We start from the raw sequence: 22,608 nt of genomic DNA on the forward strand, positions 1-22,608 counted from the left end.
AGAGCCAAATATGTAGGGGTCATCCTGAATAGATATTTCACATTTAACCCCCACATTCATATAGTTAGGAATAGGGCAGCCTACATCTTTACATCTTAGGTCGCCTATACCATCTGATGTCCAGTAAAAGTAAATTGTCCCTTAGAAATAAGGTCACACTACACGACCTGCATACTTCCAGTCATGTCGTACGCGAGCGCGTCATTCGCTAAAATAAATTCATCACACGCATCACAGGCGCACTCTGGTACATCAGGAATTCTGACCTTCAACTTCCTACCAAAGCTGCGCAACCAAGCAATTCATCCTATATGGATTGCTTGCCAATCTTGAAGCCGAATCGTTCTCGTCAGAAACGAGACCGCCGTTCTCGGATACCGAGGAGGAGAACAACGGGTTCAGGTCCGTTCCGTATCCAAATCAGGGAAGAGAAAGGGCAAAAAAGTCACTAAAAGCACCGCCGCGAAACAAAATAATGGACAAAATCTGCTGGCACATCTGTGTCCTAGCTTGTGTCCGCACCTGTGCCAGGTAAAACATCCGAAGCGCCTATACATGAGAACAAACGAGAGCTGAAACGACATATTATCCACTCTCCTAAACAATAAGAATGTCAAATATTTGTCCGTTCGGAACACGGTGGTAGGAATCACACAGGATCTCTTCTGCCACCCCAGCCGACCACTGAGCCCTAGCCACGATATTGCGCCATAATAAAAGCGAATATTACAAGGCCCTCCCAGCGGGCAAACCTGTTGAAACAAATAAAGAGGACCCTCAGTCTCAAAATTTACCGGTATTGGAAGTGCATCGCATGTACAGACCAACTAACAAAAAACGTGTCAGGATTAAAAATTGGTACAGTAATCCCCCCTATAACACGGTACTCTTATAACGCGTTTTCATATAACGCGATTTCATGTCCCTCGTATAACACGTGTTTTTCCCCCATATAACACGGGGATTCCCAAATGTTCTTGGTTTGATTTTAATAAAACGCATATATTTCGTTCATAACATAGTTTTTCCTTAATATTCGATTTAAATTCTCTTTAACAAGAAAAGTTAAACGTGAATCATTTGTATATAACGCGTTATACGAGGTCAAACGAGCGCGTTTTACGAGAATTTTCGTACAACGCGTTTTCCTATAACGCGGAACAAATATACCGTGTAATAGGGGGGATTACTGTACCTTCAAACCGTAGCGCCCTTAGACAATGCCACAGATGACAATTGTACGGCCACTGGCAAAGATTCTGCTAAGCACGCCCGTTCTTAATAAAATGCCTAGGCGACCGCGCGACGACAGAGTGCAAGAGATGATGAAGAATTTTTAAGTCTGGTAAACTTCGCGGAGACGCAGAAACTCCCGATCGAGATGATGGCCTCCGATGGCCACCCTGAGGCCCGCGTGTTGGCAAGGTGCCGGTCGCCGTCAATATTTATTAGACAATATTTAATTCGCGGTAAACGGCTTGCGGTGGAGGAGAGAGCTCAAACACGTAAAGAACGCCTCAGTCACTACAAACATCCGTCTTAGTATTGTTTTGTTTATTAAAACATCATTATTTTATAATATTAATTGTTCCGGAATAATCACTCTTAACACGTGGCGGCGTCCACAAAGACTTTGGATATCATTTATTTACTTGTTTTACAATCTTCTTTATTTAATTTTCTTTGGCAACTAAGAATTATTTAATGATTAATGGACAGACCATGTGGTGAAAACGTAAGAAGGAAGTGAAACAACGAGTGCTTTGATTGAGGGACATGTTCCTGTAGCGGAGCTTGATACAAATGTATAGATTTCAAACATATATACTTTGAACTCTTCATTAAATGACTTGGTTTTAAACAAACAACTAGTAAAGCAGACTATCTCGTCCACGCTCTTATAGTTCACTGAACGACTCTCATACCTCTCGACGTCACTAACTTCAATGCTGCTGCGAGTCATGTTGTGCAAATATAAAGTTGTTTTAAATAAATTAAAATGGATTCTGTTTGTAGACGTACATCACAAGGGGTTCTTTGATATCAGCAGACACTTAGAACACGTACTGGACGTGTTTATAGTCAAGACACTCCTTATATTGTCTGGAGACTGCTACAGATGATACTTCAAATCTTCTCTAGTCTAAGATGTTACGAAAACCATTCATTCTCCTCTTCATATAATGTGTACCTCACCGTCTCTAACGTATCGTCTCGTGTTATGACACGCTGATGCATCACTGTCGGTACCCACCTAACACTTGGTGACCAGCCGTCATCTCCTGATGGATGAATCCCAAGCACAGGCGACTGACGCCGTCTGTAACACATTATACGATATTGTTCTTAAACAAAGACATACAAAGACGGTTACTTCAAGGATTGGTTAAAAATGAAAGTATCTGTAAGTCAATCAGAGAGCTATAACGTATATCACGTTGTTTAAAATAATCAAATAGTAATATGCTGATACTTGAAATATTTAAAATTATTAATTATGTTATTTTACATGTCTATTCATATATTTTATGAGAATGAATCTTTTGATAATTTATTTTTTCATCATCATCATCATCATCATCATCATCATCATCATCATCATCATCCCATAGGAGCTCACTGCTGAGCAAAGGCCTCTTCTCACATGGATCGGTTAGAGCATTAATCACCACGCTCACTCAAGACGGGTTGGCGATTTCAATCTTATAATTCGAAATTATAAGATCGGGTTTCCTCACGATGTTTTCCTTCACCGTCGTCAGTGTTGTCTAAACACTCTTAGAAAGTACATATGACTCGGAAAAGATCACATTGGTACTCGCCAGGTTTCGAACCCGCGCCCTCACGTATGAGAGGCGGGCGTTTTAACCACCAGGCCACCACGACTCTGTTATTTATTATTACGATTTATTTTTTATCTTTCATTTATCTAATTTCTTCCTCAAATGTCAACATCACAGGTACAATCCTTTCGGCGTGTCGGACACGTTCAGTTAATGTAATAAGTCATAAAAGCTTTAATTAAATGAACATAAAAAAAAATGTCCAAACCGACTGACTCTAAATAACGAATAATGTTAAATATTCAACAGTACACACCGTCACACTACTGTCGCGGATCAGCTACGTACCCTCCCCTTTAGAGAAGGTTCCCTGTCGTCCGCAGACCACGTCCTAACAGACGCTCCAACAGCTTCTACCCTCATCTTGAATTATATATTCTCACGACTCCTGGAACGGTACAAAAAATACTATCTCATATAAATACTACCCACTTACTAATAAATTAGTCGTCATATAAAGAGAGTACATGTCTTAGGATGTGGAGAAAGATTTTTAAAATAGTAATGAAGTATGGGAACTATAAAATGAATAAGCCTGCGACCAATATAGCGCTTAGAGAACGATTAAAAATAACATAATACATTTTCCTACACACTACTAGACGCAATAATAACTAAGATATTAATCAATGTTTTATGTCAAGTCATAGTTGATCGAAGTTACAATTAAAGTCAGGTGTATCGCGTTATAATGAGACGTGTAAAGAACTCACCGGGAAATAAAACAGACGACTGAAGAAGACGCCAGAGACACGAGGAAGATCGCAGCTGATCGAGACGAGAGGAAGGACTAAGGAGGAACACGAACCGCTTTGATATAAAGACTAACTGACAGGAAGCAGTAAGGTTGGCAGCGCTGAGGATGTTAGGACAGTTACACACGATGGATATAGCATGGATGTGTTTGGATACGTAACTGTTTATTAGTGAAAAATATCTAATAAATTATTAAAAATATTTCTTAAAATTACGATAAAGGGACGTTTTTAATAAAAATGTGAAATTGTTCATAAAAGCCGCGGATACATTTTGTTTAAATTATACTTGATGGATCACGATTTGAAATATTTGCGGAGAGAAAATGTTGTCTCTTTCCATTGGTTAAAAAATACGAAGTATATTGAAATAAAGAGAATTATAAGAAAAAAGTATAAATATATGATTTTAATATTTTAATAAAACACAAACAATAGCCGTAGGTATTACTGTTGAGTTTCTCAATTAATGAAATGTAAACTAGAAGCTATACATTAGTGTAGTGCATATCAGACTTAACACGACGTTTTAAATGGTGAAGGTTGGCAACAAGTACAAAGTGGTTTTACGTAATGTTTGATTGACTATAACTTTTAATAAGAAAGATACTTTTAACATATTAAAGGAGGTTTTGGGCTCATTATAATATAAGTTTGATTTGTATTCTGATTTATGTAAAACAAAAAATGTATTAATATTTTTATGTTTAAGCATGTGGGTAGTTCAATATATTGACTGTGTCCGGAGAGTGGAGACACGAGTCATTGAGTTGATGAGGAATGAACAGCGAGTTTTAGATTTCCATTTCAACTTGTTTTATTTATCAGATACATTAACACACGAACATAGGTTCCACTACGTATTATTTAAATTTATGATTTTCTAAAACGATACATATTTTTATAACAAACCAATTTAACCTAATTTACGAATGGTTTTGTTTGAAGGTTGGTATTTATCATTAAATTTTTACAAGAACGCTTGTTCCAGTAAAACTTTAAAATCATATAAGCAGACATATAAGCCTTTTACTCCATTCAAATAAGTTAACTTTTATATGTATTAAGAAACGCTTAACAACTGGACGTATTTACGTATATACTTATTGAGGATTGTGAGCGGGAATGTTTCTTTTACAATGTTTTCACTAACGATATTAAAACATAGAAAGGCCTCTTTTGGTAAATCATGTTATTGTTGCTAAACAGCGCCATCTATTGATATTATTAAGCTTTAATGCTATATTATTGTTAAGGTAATAGTAATTGTCTTTGTTTCTTTGCACCGCCATCTATTGTCGAGTAACTTCGTGTTCCTAAGATATTGCATCAGTTTTAGTTGTTTAAAAACCCGGATAAAAAGGTGTTTGCTAAAAATTTAAGTAGCTTGTTATTAGGAACTAGACCTAATAAGATAAATCGCCTTCCAAGTGCTCTGAATTTTAAATTTCATGAAAATTGTAAGAGTGGTTATCAAGCTTATTTTCTTTCCGTCCAGAGATGTCACTTTTCTCATTTATATTACTAATATTATACATGAGTCTCCAGTTCTTAGATTATAATAAAACTCTACAATGATATAAATGATACATGAAAATAGTGTTATAACTATAATTCATTTCGATATTACGTGTGCTTCCTTTACAATCACCGCACGACTGATGTACTTAGTTTGTAGTTAGTGACAAAGACCATAGATGGCGCTGTCTGTCGTTCGCCATTTTTATTAATCAAAGGTAATGTTAATATATAGAAACAGTAATAGCAACCGAGTTAACATTCATATACAATAGTTAAACTCTGTATTCGGCAATTCAATGTTAATAACGTAATATATTGAAATCCTTTAATAAGAATAAGGCTCTTGCAGCTAGTACTATCAGCTATTACTTGTTGAAGATTTTCGCGACTAAGACTCATTGTCGTGGAAATTATCTTAAATGTAATGAATAGGACAAATCGTCCCATATTCCGTATTCTAGTAATTAGTCACTATCATATTTTTATTTACCTAAAAATTAAAATATGATCGAAATTCCACGATAAATTTATTAGAATAATATTTACTGGCAATAACACACAACATTACACTTGTAGCGTCTGACACTACGACATATTTAACCTCTTTTTAATTTTATGTTCGTCTAAATAATTCATAAATCACAGCGTTACTGACTTATTTTCTTAGAAAATAATGTCATTGCTACATCGTACTAGTGAAGCAAGAAATAGTTTTTATATGAAACAAAATTAAATCAATTAGAATAAAAAAAATTTAAATGAATTCTAGCATTTAATTCTCTCTCAGTTATCTCGTTTTTTCAGCTCAGTGACCATTAGTCAAGTTGAAAAAAACACGTTTAAAAAGATGACTAAATTAAATTATAAAATTTATTTATTACTTCAATGATTTTTAAATAAACTACAAACTTAAATGCATGTTTTTACCAAAATACTTACACTACATTATATATTCTAATATATATTTACTATCAAATTAAAATGAATCTACTTCTAGAATATAATGTACCTATCAATAATAATCTCTGTGTCATCTTTTCTCTTGTAATCGAATCATATTCTGTGATTCACATTATTTTATCTGTGATTTTGGTGGCTCGGTTGTCTAGAGACGCTGCTAAAGGTCTTTGTATGTTATCAACGGACATTGTCTTTCAGCAACACAATGATTCAAGCTCTCATTATATTCCATACTAGTTTTTGCCCGCGACTTACTCCGCGTGAACATCACACAGGGTGAAAGGTATTAAGTGTGTTCTGTTAACAATGGATATGGTCACGTAAATAGATTTACGGTCTGTGTGTTACGTACGCGCTACATATTATAAAATAAATGAACATCGCCGGGGCGACATCGTTGTATGGATAAAATATCATATAACGAGTGACGCCGCTGACTCCGCGGAGCGAACACCCAGCCGTGTGAACCAGAAGATCCCTGGTACCACACAAGCTATGGAATGGATCACTATCCTAACATCGGGGCAATCATGTAGTCTTAGGTATAGGTTATAAGTTTCAATATGTAATTTTCATTATAATATACATATAAAAGTTGCCGGCGATGCTAAGAGTTTGGAGTTAACTGATATTTGTGAATATTATATCATAGAAAAATAATTTGCAATAAAATAATATTGGGGCTATATATTAAGACATATTCTATACTATCTTTCAAGTCGGTTCTTACAGCACACGGTGTGAAAATTTAATTTAAAATCGGTCAATTAGTTTAGGAGTCCATAGCGGACGAACAAAACATAAATATTTTTTAATATAGAGGCGAGATATTAAAAATAGTTCTTGCATCGTATGTACGTACAATGTTAACCTAAAGCACGCACTTAGCGTACGGTTTAACTTAACGCAATGCATCAATAATGAACTGGTCTATTTCTAATTCAATAAAAACGATCATAATCTAGATATGTATGTAAATTATTGTGAATTAAAATAAAATAATTTTAAACTAATTCTACTTATCTGTACATTATCAAAGAGACACCTGATGATAATTTTTCAAACAGCGACAACTTGTACCTCTAATGACAATGAATTGAGTAATCGTGTAGATTTGATTTACAAATTATATAAAATTATGAATAAATATTTAAGAAAAAATAAATATTTTTAAATAAAAAAAAAAAAAAAATATTAATTTAATTTTAATAGAAAACGTGTTTATGTATGGAATAAAAATATACAATTCTAAAACTTTTATTTACTTTTTTTTAATATGAATATATATATACATATATATATATATTTATATATATATATATATATATATATATATATATATATATATATAAATTTTTTTTGTATTTGTCGTTGCACTTTTCGGATACTGTCTGTTTTTTATTATTTTATAAATATCTACATAATCCCGACGTTTCGGTTCAATCGAGCGTCATACTTTCATCTCGTCTGCCCGTGATCACGCGACAACGGAGCTGTAAAGGAACCGAGACACTATTTTGGTAACCGTCGTTTAGGTTTGGTAAGGAGAATAATATATGTTACCAGTCAACTGAGATTATATATTGGTATTGTATTTTATATATCACAGATAACCTTATCAGATATTTCAGTCAGGTGTGTGGAGTCTTGGTCATTAGATCTGATTACTTCCATCTAATCCGTCCAATACGCTTAGCACAAGTCCGCCACGTCACACTACATACGATGCGTTTCTAGTTTCTCATCCAATAACACATTGATACTGTAATGTGTGAAGATTAACGCTCTTTATGTAGTGACGACGAAATCTAATTGTAAGCATACATCGAGCCCATCAATAATTATTATCGTAAGATAAGATAATGCCAATATAAATGGTCTGAAATCAAAGATAATGGTTTTTTAATTATTTTAAATTTACAATGTATCGGTTTGTGATTTTGTGTTTTGCGTTCTTCTGTCTGGAAACAGCTCTCGGACAATCAACGCCAGTGTCACAATGCAAGTATATAACATAATATATTATAATATTAGATTCAATCCACGGAATATATTATGTCAAGATGTTATAATTTCCGAGTCATAGGTTACTAAGAAATTTGTAATATAACAAAGTCCTTTTTGACTTTTAATTTTATGTATAGATATACATTTGTTACATCGCCACAAAATTACGCCCATCTATCGCATGTCGTGTAACGTAGGGCCGATAGTAAGAGGTAAGCTGTCCAATACCATGTTGCTTATAGCTCACTTTAGCTGGCAGTGCTTGCTTATATTATAACTATCCTGCAAATGATCTCAGATATTGGTCTTTCGGTTCGTCAACACCCGATAGGTTGTATTGGAAATGTATTAAATATTGTCATATTCAGATTAACATAAAATCTCTAGTAAAACAATTCCAGTATAAAACTATTTATTGTCTATTGTTACCAACACGATGCCTTTATTAACATGTTTTATTTTGTATCATTGTATTGTGACATTTTTATTTTTGTATCAGGTCAGGCGAGCAACGGCTCGCTCCCAATCAATGCCTACGTCGTGGGCTGTACAGAACCGCCATGTTCTCTGCCACAAAACCAGGACGTTGTTATCCGTGTGGTATTCAAAGCCCGTAAGTAAAAAACAAGTTATCGATATAAGAATGAAACATCCTTATATAAAAAAAAGTTGAAAAATTGGTTTCATTTTGATGATATGTTATTTGTTACAGCTCGTATCCTCCACGACATGAAGACTAAAGCGGTTGCGATTTTGGGAATTGCCATAAATTATCCTTTGGGACAAAACGAAGTCACCTGTAACTTCCTAACCAATTCCTATTGTCCGGTCTTGGAAGGAGAAATAGTTGAATATTCTCTGAGAATGTTTATTGAGCCCATTTTTCCAACTGTAAGTTTGTTATGAGTAATTAATGTTAAAGAAAAAATTTATTCTAACATTTTTAATTTCTTCTTTATGTAGGTTCCAGTTACTATTGAATTCCGTGTGGAAGACGGTGATGCTGTCCCTGTGTGGTGCATCCGATTACCAATCGTCATTGTCAGACCGCAATGAGCAATCAATCCTTAAGTTAAGATAACAAAACATTGTAACACAAATGTCAAATAAATTATTTTATTTGTATAGTACTGTTTGTCTTACTGAACGATTACCACAAGTTTTCAGAGTCACACTACGTACGGTGTACGGAGCGTTTCTAGTTTTTCAATAACTAATATTTTATTTTATACCACTAAAACCACTGCGAAGCCATCAGCCGCTATGTTGGTGCACCCCGGATCTGTCAGCGACAGGGCACACCAGCGACTAGCCGGTCCTGGCAAAGACCGATTTTATTTTATACCAGATTTGTTACGTTGAATTCATACAGTTTTTTTGATAATCTTTGAGTATATTGCTTATTACTTTTCGACTTATATATACTCGAAATAAAAATTGAAGATGACAATAATGAATAAAAATAAATTTACCATAATTAAATATTTTTTCCATATCTCGCAATAAAATTTTTATTGTCCGACGTCGTTGCATTGCCGCAACTCTATAGTCGTTGTATGAGGGCTCAGTAGATTAATAAAACATTTTGATGTAACGAAAAAGAGAACTGGGCTTTTTAATCACTCCCAGCAATCACAGATGGCAGCACGTGTATAACAAGTACAAGTCAGCTGGCATCTCATTGACATCAGATAATATTCACAATATCATTACAAGAACAGTTTCAACCAAAAATATAAATTTGTTTGGTTTCCTGGTTTTAAAATTTTATTTAGAGTCAGCCTAAGTTCACTCAGGTTATCCGTATTAAATTCAGAACTGTAGTTTTCATAATATAAATTTCTTAAATAAGATGTTAATTAAAATTTACATTTTATCTGCAGAACAGAAAATCTTTTGTTTTTTATATATTTGTTTGGATTTCAAAATTTTTTAAGACATAGAAAATAATAGCTATTTAGATAACTCATAAGCGTTGATATGATAAATAAATTCAGAAAGAAATATGTGACGGAGCGTGATTCAATCGATTAAATTTTAATAAAATTAATAAACAGTCCTATTGTCAGAGCAATGAAAGCTCACGGAATAATCAATACCTTTTGTTTTCACAGCTGGAAGCCACAGAAGCAAATGTGTTATATACAGCACCACGTTCACTGATCAACTAACGTCACATATAAAGTACATATTAAAAATAATGACATTGTTTGAATACTAAATGATTTAAATTAATGATGAGTCGTTTAGGCTTCATGAAAATTAATAACACAAGAACAATTATCGCCACGAAGCAGGATTCGAACTAACAATGAGTTGTCCTCACTCAGTTTCTGTTGGTTATTTCTAATGACAATTGAGAAGTTATTTAAATCAATATCGTATATATCCTTACTACTTACGACAGTACAGTTACTAGTGTTTCCCATGTGCAAGAACAAGACGAGACTTGGCCAGTCTTGGTCTTGGTATTGCAGTCCCAGTCTTGGTCATGGTCTTGTACTTGCAGCAAGAGTCTTGCAAACCTTGCAATTAGCCTGTCGCTATTAACGTTATTTTAGATACAGTAATCCCCCTATAACACGGTACTCTTATAACGCGTTTTCATATAACGCGATTTCATGTCCCTCGTATAACACGTGTTTTCCCCCATATAACACGGGGATTCCCCACGTGATTTTCCTCATTTAACTCGGGGATTCCAAGACGAACAAGAAAATATGCTCTTAAGTAAAGAATATAATAAAAATTCGAAAGGTGAAACCTTTGAACATTCCGTTAAAAAAAGATGTCGGTGGAACGTTATTTCAGATAGCTCCGACAGAGAATAAATATGTAATAAAACTGTTTTTGGAACTATTTGATTTATTTGAAATTACCTGTTTTTTAGTTACATATGTATAAGATTTTTTTGTTGAAAATGTTCTTGGTTTGATTTTAATAAAACGCATATATTTCGTTCATAACATAGTTTTTCCTTAATATTCGATTTAAACCCTCTTTAACAAGAAAAGATAAACGTGAATCATTTGTATATAACGCGTTATACGAGGTCATACGAGCGCGTTTTACGAGAATTTTCGTACAACGCGTTTTCCTATAACGCGGAACATATATACCGTGTAATAGGGGGGATTACTGTAAGAACAACACAACATTTTGAGCTTGAATTAATATAGGCGTGATAAAGACCTACCAAATTAATTATTGTCATTGTCATTGTTTCATTTCATGAAAAATTGAAATTATCAACTGACATCGGATGGGATTTGAACCCACGACCTAAGAGCCATCAGTGCCAACTAACAGAGTTTACCGACAGATAGTCAATAGTTACATAGTTAAACTTACTCTGCTATAAGCAGTATATAATACTTACTCTACTTATGTACTTACTCGCCTTATATACTTATGTAAGGAGAGAAAGTATACAACGAGGGTTAATATATAAGGAGTGTAAGTATATAAAAGAGTAAGCACATAGAGCAAGTAAGTGTATAAGAGCGTTAGTATATATGGGAATATGTATACAAACAAGTTACAATATTAGCGAATAGAATATAAGCGAGTAAGTACATAAGCAGATTATTATATGGGCGAAAACAATATATATGCTAATCTAGTAACGACGTGGTAGACGCAATTAAAAAAAAAATGGTTCTGAAAAATCAATTCTTAAGAACCTCTTCCTCTTTTGTTTGTAGTCGTTTAATAACAAGATTACACACACACATACACAAACACACATACACACACATAGTACACCTTAAGTAATGACATTACTAAAAGTGTACTATTTACTTTACGTGCACATCCTAAGTATTTTCTTAAATTTTCTTATGATTCCATATTCGGGTCTTATCGTAATGATCACGGGAGCACCAGTGAAGTTGATCCTCATGAATAAATAGATCTAAATCGGTTGGCGTTAAGTTTAATCGGTCATAAGTCGTTCAAACACTTAATGCTAACTTCAAACTCACTATATGATTATCGAGTGTGTGCCATTGTCAGAACTGAACCAAATTGATATAGGACCAGCGGAAATAGCGACGACCGCTTCCGCAAGCCGAAAGTTATGAGGTAACAAACAAAAAATATTACTAAAAAACATGCTTTTCTAATTAACCCAACTGAAAAGTAAAAAATAATCTTTAACATTGACAATAAGTGGGTGGAAAATATTAGTATATTAGTATATTAGTATTGTTATGAGAAAAGCATGGGGCGTTTTGTGCCATATCTTTCATATATATATATATATATATATATATATATATATTCTTAGAAACAAGGTAAGAATTGACTTTTTAAAAAATAACATTCGATACAATTCCACCGCTAATTTATTAAATTTACACAAAAATAAAAACAATTCTAAATGAATAACTTTCAACTATCTTGATTTAAACTAATCGTTAAATGAAATCCGAATATAACACAATCGCAAGATTTAAACACACTTCTAAAATCTACTAACGACTAAACTATCACACCAACGCGCGTTACGAACGAAAAAAGAGCCCTGATGTCCTCTGACAACTGCTTATATGTCGTTTGAGTCTCTCCTACCCTCTCATATTCCTACATTGATTCTCTTCTACCCTCTCATATTCCTACAATATATATAACTAATCGTATTTTTTTTATATTTAGTTTAGTTAATATATCTGTATATATTACCACAAATATATTCACTAAGTTCGTTTCCGGAACAGATCTCATTAATCTCTCATTTGTCAGTAATCATATTTGTGGCACGGCAAATATTTCGTAAATATCGCGATTAAGTTAGTATCAGCTCAGTCACTTAGAAATTAAATATAAAATTCTTCTTATCCGAAGTTTTTGATTTCTGGCCGTTGATAGTACAGCTGTGTAGCAACAAATACAGTAGCGGTTGAGCGAGCATGCTCTATCACTTTCACTCTCATGTAAAGGATCTATGATATGATATGATATGATATGATATGATATGATATGATATGATGTGATGATCCTGGCAATCCTAATGATGGAATTGATATAATTTCTACGAGGTATTAATTTGCCACCGGTCCTTGATAAGCCTACAAAATTTGAGAGAAATCGGTCCGTCTAAAATGGGTCAAAATGGAGTTGGAAGAAGGCGGTAACAAACATACATACATACATACACGTGAAGCTAAATAAAGCATGCAAATATAAAGACAAATTGAGAACCTTCTATTTTGAAGTCGGTTAAAAAAGGTACGCTAAATCAACAATATGTTATCCTTATAGTCCTTAAAGTTAATAGACAAAGGACTTTCTTCGGTTATTAACATTCATTCGTAAACCTTTGACTTCAGCTCGGTATATCCGTCGACATTACTAAATTAATATTATTTATTATTTTATTTTTCTTCAAATACTATACTGTCCTATATTTTTACGGGTTATGTTAGATACAGTCGGAAGGCCGAAGTCATAACAAGAATTACTCAGTACCGCAATGGCCCACTATATTATATACAACGATTATATAAAATATAAGAATCAATTGTTGACACTTACGACTACTAGATGGCGCAAACATCAAAAGTAAACAAATTAGTACCACTATTCGCCTATACGTCGGCGTGCGCCCATATATAGTGCACCTGCATTTAAACATCGACTTAAGAGACATCTTCTGTCATTTTCACTATCTGATAATGTTTATTTATCTATACTATTTGTATATATTTATGTATATATCTATGTGTGTACAGTATCTAAATTTCTTTTTATTATATATATTTTTTGTATGCTTATATATAAATCTCTTTATTTATTTATTTTTTCTCCTCTATTTTTATTGTACCCACACCACGCTTTCTCATCTAGTTTCCTTTATCAATAGGGTTTCTGGTAGAGATCTCTTTTAAGAGATAAGTTATCCTTTGTGCATCACTTTCCTTTTGTAACTAATATTGTAACTCTTGGTACAGAAATAAATAAATATATCAGTCGTGCAGTGGTTGTAAAGGAAATACACGTAATTTCGAAATGAATTATAGCTGTGACATTATTTTCATGTCTCATTTATATCATTTAGAGTTTTATTGTTATCTAAAAACTGAAGCTTCATTTAAAATATTCGTAATATAAATGTGAAAAGTGACATCTATGGACAGAAAGTAATAAAAACTTTAAAACCACTTTTACAATTTTCATGAAATTTAAAATTCAGGATGCGTCGAGGGCGATTTTTTTTAATACGTGATGCACACAGTAATAGGCTACATAAATTTTGAGCAAACAACTTTTTATCCGTGTTTTTAAACAACTAAAACTGATGCAATATCTTAGGAACACGAAGTTACTCGACAATAGATGGCGGTGCAAAGAAACAAAGACAATTACTATTACCTTAACAATAATATAGCATTAAAGCTTAATAATAACAACAGATGGCGCTGTTTAACAACAATAACATGATTTACCAAAAGAGGCCTTTCTATATTTTAATATCGTTAGTGAAAACATTGTAAAAGAAACATCCCCGCTCACAATCCTCAATAAGTATATATTTAAATACGTCCAGCTGATAAGCGTTTCTTAATACATATAAAAGTTAACTTATTTGAATGGAGTAAAAGGCTTATATGTCTGCTTATATGATTTTAAAGTTTTACTGGAACGAGCGTTCTTGTTAAAATTTAATGATAAATACCAACCTTCAAACAAAACCATTCGTAAATTATGTTAAATTGGATTGTTATTAAAATATGTATCGTTTTAGAAAATCATAAATTTAAATAATACATAGTGGAACCTATGTCTGTGTGTTAATGTATCTGATAAATAAAACAAGTTGAAAAGGAAATCTAAAACTCGCTGTTCATTCCTCATCAACTCAATGACTCGTGTCTCCACTCTCCGGACACAGTCAATATATTGAACTACCCACATGCTTAAACATAAAAATATTAATACATTTTTTGTTTTACATAAATCAAAATACAAATGAAACTTATATTATAATGAGTCCAAAACCTCCTTTAATATGTTAAAAGTATCTTTCTTATTAAATGTTATAGTCAATCAAACATTACGTAAAACCACTTTGTACTTGTTGCCAACCTTCACCATTTAAAACGTCGTGTTAAGTCTGATATGCACTACACTAATGTTTAGCTTCTAGTTTACATTTCATTAATTGAGAAACTCAACAGTAATACCTACGGCTATTGTTTGTGTTTTATTAAAATGTTAAAATCATATATTTATACTTTTTTCTTATTATTCTCTTTATTTCAATATACTTCGTATTTTTTAACCAATAGAAAGAGACAACATTTCGTCTTCGCAAATATTTCAAATCGTGATCCATCAAGTATAATTTAAACAAAATGTATCCGCGGCTTTTATGAACAATTTCACATTTTTATTAGAAACGTCCCTTTATCGTAATTTTAAGAAATATTTTTAATAATTTATTAGATATTTTTCACTAATAAACAGTTACGTATCCAAACACATCCATGCTATATCCATCGTGTGTAACTGTCCTAACATCCTCAGTGCTGCCAACCTTACTGCTTCCTGTCAGTTAGTCTTTATATCAAAGCGGTTCGTGTTCCTCCTTAGTCCTTCCTCTCGTCTCGGTCAGCTGCGATCTTCCTCGTGACTCTGGCGTCTTCTTCAGTCGTCTGTTTTATTTCCCGGTGAGTTCTTTACACGTCTCATTATAACGCGATACACCTGACTTTAATTGTAACTTCGATCAACTATGACTTGACATAAAACATTGTTTAATATCTTAGTTATTATTGCGTCTAGTAGTGTGTAATAAAATGTATTATGTTATTTTTAATTGTTCTCTAAGCGCTATATTGGTCGCAGTCTTATTAATTTTATAGTTCCCATACTTCATTACTATTTTAAAAATTTTTCTCCACATCCTAAGACATGTACTCTCTTTATATGACGACTAATTTATTAGTAAGTGGGTAGTATTTATATGACATGGTATTTTTTGTAACGTTCCAGGACTCGTGAGAATATATAATTCAAGGTGAGGGTAGAAGCTGTCGGGAGCGTCTGTTAGGACGTGGTCTGCGGACGAGAGGGAACCTTCTCTGAAGGGGAGTGTACGTAGCTGATCCGCGACAGTAGTGTGACGGTGTGTACTGTTGAATATTTAACATTATTCGTTATTTAGAGTCGGTTTGGACATTTTTTTATGTTAATTTAATCACAACTTTTATGACTTATTACTTTAACTCGACGTTTTCGACATATTATCATAACTATTTATCCGTGATGTTGGTATTTAAAGGAATGCAATAAACGAAAGATAATAAAATCCTTCCAAACATTATAATGTTTTAAATGAAGTAACTATTTTAACAGATTTATGTTTTATATAAAATATATGGATAGAGACGTAAATCATTGATAATATTAACTATTTTTGTACCTCCATGTTGCTACTGGATTATTTTAAATACATATATAAGTCGTAGCTTTCTAATTTACTAAAAATATTTTTAACTCTTTTCGCTTAGCTTCACTTGCATTTTTGTTTATTTTTGTAACTTACTGTCTGAAATATATAATTGTAATTACAATGATAAGTAGATTTTGAACGCGACTCTGTCCGCGTGTACATTAGAGAAGTTCGCTGTCACTACGACCACTGAAACCGAATACCCGTATAGTTTTGGGATTGGCATCGGGATCGGGTAACCGGATAATCGGGATAAAAATTTAAAGTAGTCAAGTCAAATCGGTTCAACGATTTAGTAGTGAAAACGTTTGTTAGTTTACAGACAGACGGTTACTTTCGCATTTATAATATCAGTAGGGATTTGTAAAATAGTTAATGACGGTTTACAAAAAAAAAAAAAAAATTATTTCGGTAGAGTAAAAACAATTTGCCAGAAAAGATTCCACAGTTATAGACATGGAGTGTATTATAGCTTACATTAGAAATAATAATAATAAAAAAACAAAAATATAACAAGAACATTAACAGCAAGGAGTATCGAGCATACGATTTACTAAAATCATTTATAAAGGCAACACAACAAAAAAAAGTAAGGATTTTATATATACAATAATAATGAAAAGAAGTACATCTGAATATTATTTTACATTTTATTATTAAGGATTTTTCTTTGAACTGCATATAAAATTAGAGATACTCGGATTAAAGATCTGACGAGAAAAAGATTTTTGCTATAATTGGTTCTACAAAACGAAACACAAAAAGTCTGTTTTAGACGTGATGTTGGGCGGGAATTTTGTTCAGAGTTGAGTCGAATTTCGTTCAGTAAATATTCCTGTTCAATGATGTAGTTTAAAATTTTAAATAAAAATAGTATAACCCTTTTTTCTCGCCGCTTCTCCAGAGAATCATAGCGGATAACTTTAACAGCGTCGATGCCAGACTTGTATATTAACCTTTTTAAATATTTATTTTGAATTTTGTCTATCCACGAATTTAAACACTAAATTCATTTCTTTTTTTATCATTCTATTTTTAATTTGAATAATTAAAAGTGTACTACTTATCAGTTTGGTATTTTATAAAAGTGTGTTTTTGTATTTTATTTTTTTAACTTTTATGATTTCATTTTAAATTAATCCTTGAAGTAACCGTCTTTGTATGTCTTTGTTTAAGAACAATATCGTATAATGTGTTACAGACGGCGTCAGTCGTCTGTGCTTGGGATTCATCCATCAGGAGATGACGGCTGGTCACCAAGTGTTAGGTGGGTACCGACAGTGAAGCAACAGTGTGTCATAACACGAGACGATACGTTAGAGACGGTGAGGTACACATTATATGAAGAGGAGAATGAATGGTTTTCGTAACATCTTAGACTAGAGAAGATTTGAAGTATCATCTGTAGCAGTCTCCAGACAATATAAGGAGTGTCTTGACTATAAACACGTCCAGTACGTGTATTAAGTGTCTGCTGATATCAAGGAACCTCTTGTGGTACTGTACTGTATTTAAAACAACTTTATATTTGCACAACATGGCTCGTAGCAGCATTGAAGTTAGTGACGTCGAGAGGTATGAGAGTCGTTCAGTGAACTATAAAAACGTGAATAAGATAGTTTTAAACAATCAACTAGTAAAGCCAGACTAAGTCGCTCAATGAAGAGTTCAAAGTATATATGTTTGAAATCTATACATTTGTATCAAGCTCCGCTACAGGAACATGTCCCTCATAATGAGATCTAAGATTTTCGCGAGTATTCATTTAAATGAAACTAGTATTATTCGGATTTACTACGCGGATTTTATTATTTAAAAACTACATAATCCCGACGTTTCGGTTACTTTGCAGCAACCGTGATCACGGTGATTATTCCGGGAAAATTAATATTAAAAAATAATAATGATGTTTTAATAAAAAAACAATACTAAGACGGATGTTTGTAGTGACTGAGCTGTTCTTTACGTGTTTGAGCTCTCTCCTCCACCGCAAGCCGTTTACCGCGAATTAAATATTGTCTAATAAATATTGACGGCGACCGGCACCTTGCCAACACGCGGGCCTCAGGGTGGCCATCGGAGGCCATCATCTCGAGCGGGAGTTTCTGCGTCTCCGCGAAGTTTACCAGACTTAAAAATTCTTCTTCATCTCTTGCACTCTGTCGTCGCGCGGTCGCCTAGGCATTTTATTAAGAACGGGCGTGCTTAGCAGAATCTTCGCAGTGGCCGTACAATTGTCATCTGTAGCATTGTCTAAGGGCGCTACGGTTTGAAGGTACCAATTTTTAATCCTGACTGTAATAAATTAAAAAACACCTTATCGCTTTACTTTTGGAGTCATTAACCTCCAAGGTGAAATGGATTTTTTTCCAGAAACTGAAAATGTCTAATATTTCGTTTTAAAAGGTGTCAAATTTCAGTTTTTACTTACTTAGTATATGTTTTAGGATGTTACTGATCCTAACAGTACTTAAATCGTCCTTTTAGGTGCCCTAGTTTGTCTAAAACACCGAAGGGTCACGTAGCGGTAAATTTTATTTTTCCTTTTTAACTCTTAAATTTGAATTCAGAAAAATGGATTTTTTTTACACAGCTTAGAGCACGTTATATACTATCTAGATAAATTTTAAAAACTAGAAGTTGTCGCTTTAGTTTAAGCTTCGCACGCGGTTTTGTCCGGGATTTCGAATTTTTATGGTAACTTTTGCCGTTTTCGGCTTGAAAACTTAAGAATTAATACAATATAATTTTATTATAAATTAACTTACACTACACTAGGGTCCTTATTACAATCATTTATAGTTTTTGAATATTTTAAAACACTAAGTCTCTTAGTTTTGCACTTATAGTTCATAACACTAGTTTTGTCTTTATGAATTTTCATTAAGTCTAAATAACTTTTCCAATTTAAATCCGATTTCGGAAAATTTTACACCTTCGTGTAGCTGGTGTTAACTTCCAACTTTTGATATGCAGCACTTGATTTTTAGTATTTGATCGTCGTTTTATGGGGACGTCTGCTTATAATACCCTTGGTGATGTGCTCCGTGAGGCGGTGCACCGGGTGGACGCTGGAGTGCTTGGCTCTGAAGCCGAACTGTTCGTTGGGGAGGATTTTTAATTTCTCCACTTCCTGTTTGAGCCGATTCAAGACGATCCTTTCGTAGACTTTTCCGAGAGGGTTGAGCAGACTAATCGGCCGGTAGCTGCTCGGTAGGTTTTTCGGTTTCCCTGGTTTCGGAATGCCTATTACTATGGCCTCTTTCCATTGGTCGGGGAACGCGCATCCGTTCAGTAGTGCGTTGAAGATGAGGACCAATAGGTAAATTAGTCGCGGCGGAAGGATTTTCAGGGCCTTATTCGTGATGCGATCAGGTCCCGATGCTTTTTTAGCGTGGAATGCGCGGATGATGTCGGTCACTTCCGGAAGTGACGTTTCTTTTAGCGCGGCGTCTACCGGTGGTTGCGTAAGTCTTTGAGCTACGTACTCATCGACTTTATCTATGTGACCCGGGTCACTCGGTTGGTCGCTAGGGGAGCATTGACTCTCAAAACTGTCTGCTAGACATTCGGCCTTCTCTCTGTCGTCGAAAGCGGGTGGTCGGTTTGGTCTAACCAAAGGAGGCATTACCGAGACAGTGTCGCTCTTCATTGCTCTCTGCAACGACCAGAATGCCTGGTGCGTTGGAGAGAGCGACGAGAGTTTCCTGTCCCAGCCGTCCTCTCGAAAGGAAGCGAGTGCTTCTCTCACTTGCCTTTGGAGATTACGTAGCGTTCTACGGTTATCGTCTGTCGGTGCTGTGTCATGGGCTCTAGTGGCGGCATTTTTTCTTCTAATTAAATCCCTAATCTCGGGAGGCAGTTCACGACGATCCCTGTGGGACACCGTGATCTGTCTCGTCGAATTGTCTAACGCTTGAGTTATATGTTTAGTAAATAGGGACATGGCGGTCTTCGCAGCTTCTGCTGAGTCTATGGTGTCAGGGATTTGGGATAGCTGCGAAGAGTCTGATTTTAGTCGCTGTTCCAACAGCTTCCAATCGGTAATATTTTTTGTTTGGATTGCCGCGGTTTGGGGGGGTCCTAGCTGGATTAGTACTGGTCTGTGGTCTGAATCAAGCTCGGATAGCGCCTCTATCGAATGCAACTGGAGTGTTACGTTCTTCAAGAGGGCTATGTCGAGCACGTCAGGTCTGTCATGTGAGCCGTCATGGAAGGGGTATCGCGTCGGGTGTAGAGGAGCGGTGACCTCTATGTTGAGTTTGTCTACTAACTTGTCTAGGTCCCGTCCTCTAATATTTGATTGTCGGGAGTTCCAGCGAGGATGCTTACTATTTAGGTCCCCGGCCAGAATGACCGAGTTCCCTTACGAGAGAAGTGACTGAAGGTCGTTCTCCTCTATTGTTTTTGATGGGGAAAGATAAACGGATGCTAGTATGATGGGCTGATGGCCCGTCATACTCACCTGACAGATTGATGTTTCTATGTTTTGTAGCTGTGGAGGGTCAAGGGGTATGCAGTGAAGAGCCCTTCTGTAATATATAACTGTACCTCCTCCGGCGGAGAGGCGGTCGTTCCTAATGATGTTATAATTCCCAATCTGTGGGTTTCTTTTACACGGTTTCAAGAAGGACTCTTGCACTAAAAGTATATCTATCTGGTGCTTAACTACGAAGTCTCGCGCCAGTTCTATCTGAGGAGAGAGGCCGTTCGCGTTGTATGTAGCGATAGTCAGTTAGCGTGGTTTTGTCCGGTTAACAGCCATTGGCTTGGTACGCCCCGACGGCACTCAACATGCCCGCGTGCTGGCACATTGCCAGCATGCGCGCCTGAGGATTGCCGTTGGAGGCCCTCAGCTTGGCTGCTAAGGTCTGCACCTCCGCGGGGTCTGTTAGACTCGCGAAGTCGCAGACGAGTTGTAGGTCGGCCGCTAGGCCTACTGCCGGTGCCTTGGGGGCCTGGGGTGCCTGAGGGGCTCTCGGGCCTATTATGGCGCTTGGGCGCACCCAAGCGTTTGTTGCCGGAGGTGCAGCGGGGATGAGAGCCGGCTCCCGGGCTTTGCCGGGGTGCCGCCCAACTTTCGCCCAGTGCGGGGCTTTGGGGCATCCGCGATAACTCGCGGGATGACCCCGCTGACCGCACAGGACGCAGCTAGGCGGCTCCTCCGTAGCCGATACTCTGCTGCAGTCGGTCGTCCCCTAGGCACTTTACGCAGCGCGGGCGTGCGTAACAGAACCTCTGGGAGTGGCCGTATAATTGGCAACGGTGACATTGCCCCGGGGCTCCGCGGTTTCGAGGCGGCTCGATACGTAGACCGGATAACCGGCAGACGGATTTTAAATTATAAATCGCCTTACCTTCCGGGGTAAGGGACAAATGCACTAGCACCATGTCGAACGGTCGTTTGTTTGGCCTGTGCATGCGATGCACTTCCAACACTGGCAGGTTTTGGGACTGAAGGTCCTCTTTAATAACATGAACAGGTATCTCCGCGGGGAGACCCTTGATGATTACAGTTAGCCTACGTTCCTCCGGGAGGGCGTAGGTATGGTATTCGATATTGTTTTTACGCAATATCGATGACAGTGCACGGTGGTCGGACGGGGAGGCAGTAGATATTTTTATACCTACCGCCGTGTTGCGGGCTGAAATGTACCGGATGTTCTTGTTATTAAGGAGACTGGAAATGTCGTTCCAGTCCCTGTTCGTCCTGACGTATAGGGGCGGCGGGCTATTTGTTTTTGTGGGTGCGGACCCAGGTACCCCCGCAGGTACCGACGCAGCCGCGCCCGCTGGCGCGGACACAGCTGCGCCCGCAGGTGCGGACACAGATGTGCCCGCAGGTGTTGACACAGGTGCGCGCGCAGCTGCGCCGGCAGCTGCGGGTGTCGTAATAACTTTTTTGTTCGGCGGCGGCGCCTTCAGCGACTTAGCCGCCTTCCTCTTTCCCGATTTGGATATGACGGGCCTGAACCCGTCGCTATCCTCCTCGGCGTCCGAAGTCGGCGGCGTCGTCTCTTCTGACGATTGCTCGGCCTCCGAGCCGATTGGCGAGCAATCCATATCG

At 36.1% G+C, this 22,608-nt stretch overlaps 1 protein-coding gene and 2 long non-coding RNA genes across 3 annotated transcripts; 2 read left to right on the forward strand and 1 right to left on the reverse strand.

The window, feature by feature from the left end:
* Positions 1 to 1,548: 1,548 nt before the first annotated feature.
* LOC133320449 (uncharacterized) lies at positions 1,549 to 3,648 on the reverse strand. Its single transcript, XR_009753802.1, has 3 exons — positions 3,557 to 3,648; positions 3,100 to 3,231; positions 1,549 to 2,320 (listed from the first exon to the last, which is right to left on the reverse strand). It is a non-coding gene; the product is annotated as an uncharacterized LOC133320449 (long non-coding RNA).
* A 4,299-nt stretch (positions 3,649 to 7,947) lies between these two features.
* LOC133320460 (uncharacterized) lies at positions 7,948 to 9,216 on the forward strand. Its single transcript, XM_061528999.1, has 4 exons — positions 7,948 to 8,080; positions 8,586 to 8,699; positions 8,799 to 8,977; positions 9,050 to 9,216. The coding sequence occupies exons 1-4, from the start codon at positions 8,002 to 8,004 to the stop codon at positions 9,140 to 9,142; spliced, it is 465 nt and encodes a 154-aa protein (XP_061384983.1). The 5' UTR covers positions 7,948 to 8,001; the 3' UTR covers positions 9,143 to 9,216.
* Positions 9,217 to 15,595: 6,379 nt separating this feature from the next.
* Positions 15,596 to 18,323, forward strand: LOC133320491 (uncharacterized). The gene is made up of 3 exons (XR_009753809.1): positions 15,596 to 15,756; positions 16,082 to 16,214; positions 17,743 to 18,323. It is a non-coding gene; the product is annotated as an uncharacterized LOC133320491 (long non-coding RNA).
* Positions 18,324 to 22,608: the final 4,285 nt, after the last annotated feature.

Source organism: Danaus plexippus (genome assembly GCF_018135715.1).
Source record: "Danaus plexippus chromosome 29 unlocalized genomic scaffold, MEX_DaPlex mxdp_36, whole genome shotgun sequence".
NCBI classification, from domain to species: domain Eukaryota; kingdom Metazoa; phylum Arthropoda; class Insecta; order Lepidoptera; family Nymphalidae; genus Danaus; species Danaus plexippus.

What these genes read in the sequence shown, in the direction of transcription:
- LOC133320460 (XM_061528999.1), top strand. Translation starts at nt 8,002, where the DNA reads ATGTATCGGTTTGTGATTTTGTGTTTTGCGTTCTTCTGTCTGGAAACA. An exon ending in ATCAACGCCAGTGTCACAAT is followed by an intron (nt 8,081 to 8,585) that starts GCAAGTATATAA and finishes TTTTTGTATCAG; the next exon opens with GTCAGGCGAGCAACGGCTCG. An exon ending in CCGTGTGGTATTCAAAGCCC is followed by an intron (nt 8,700 to 8,798) that starts GTAAGTAAAAAA and finishes TATTTGTTACAG; the next exon opens with CTCGTATCCTCCACGACATG.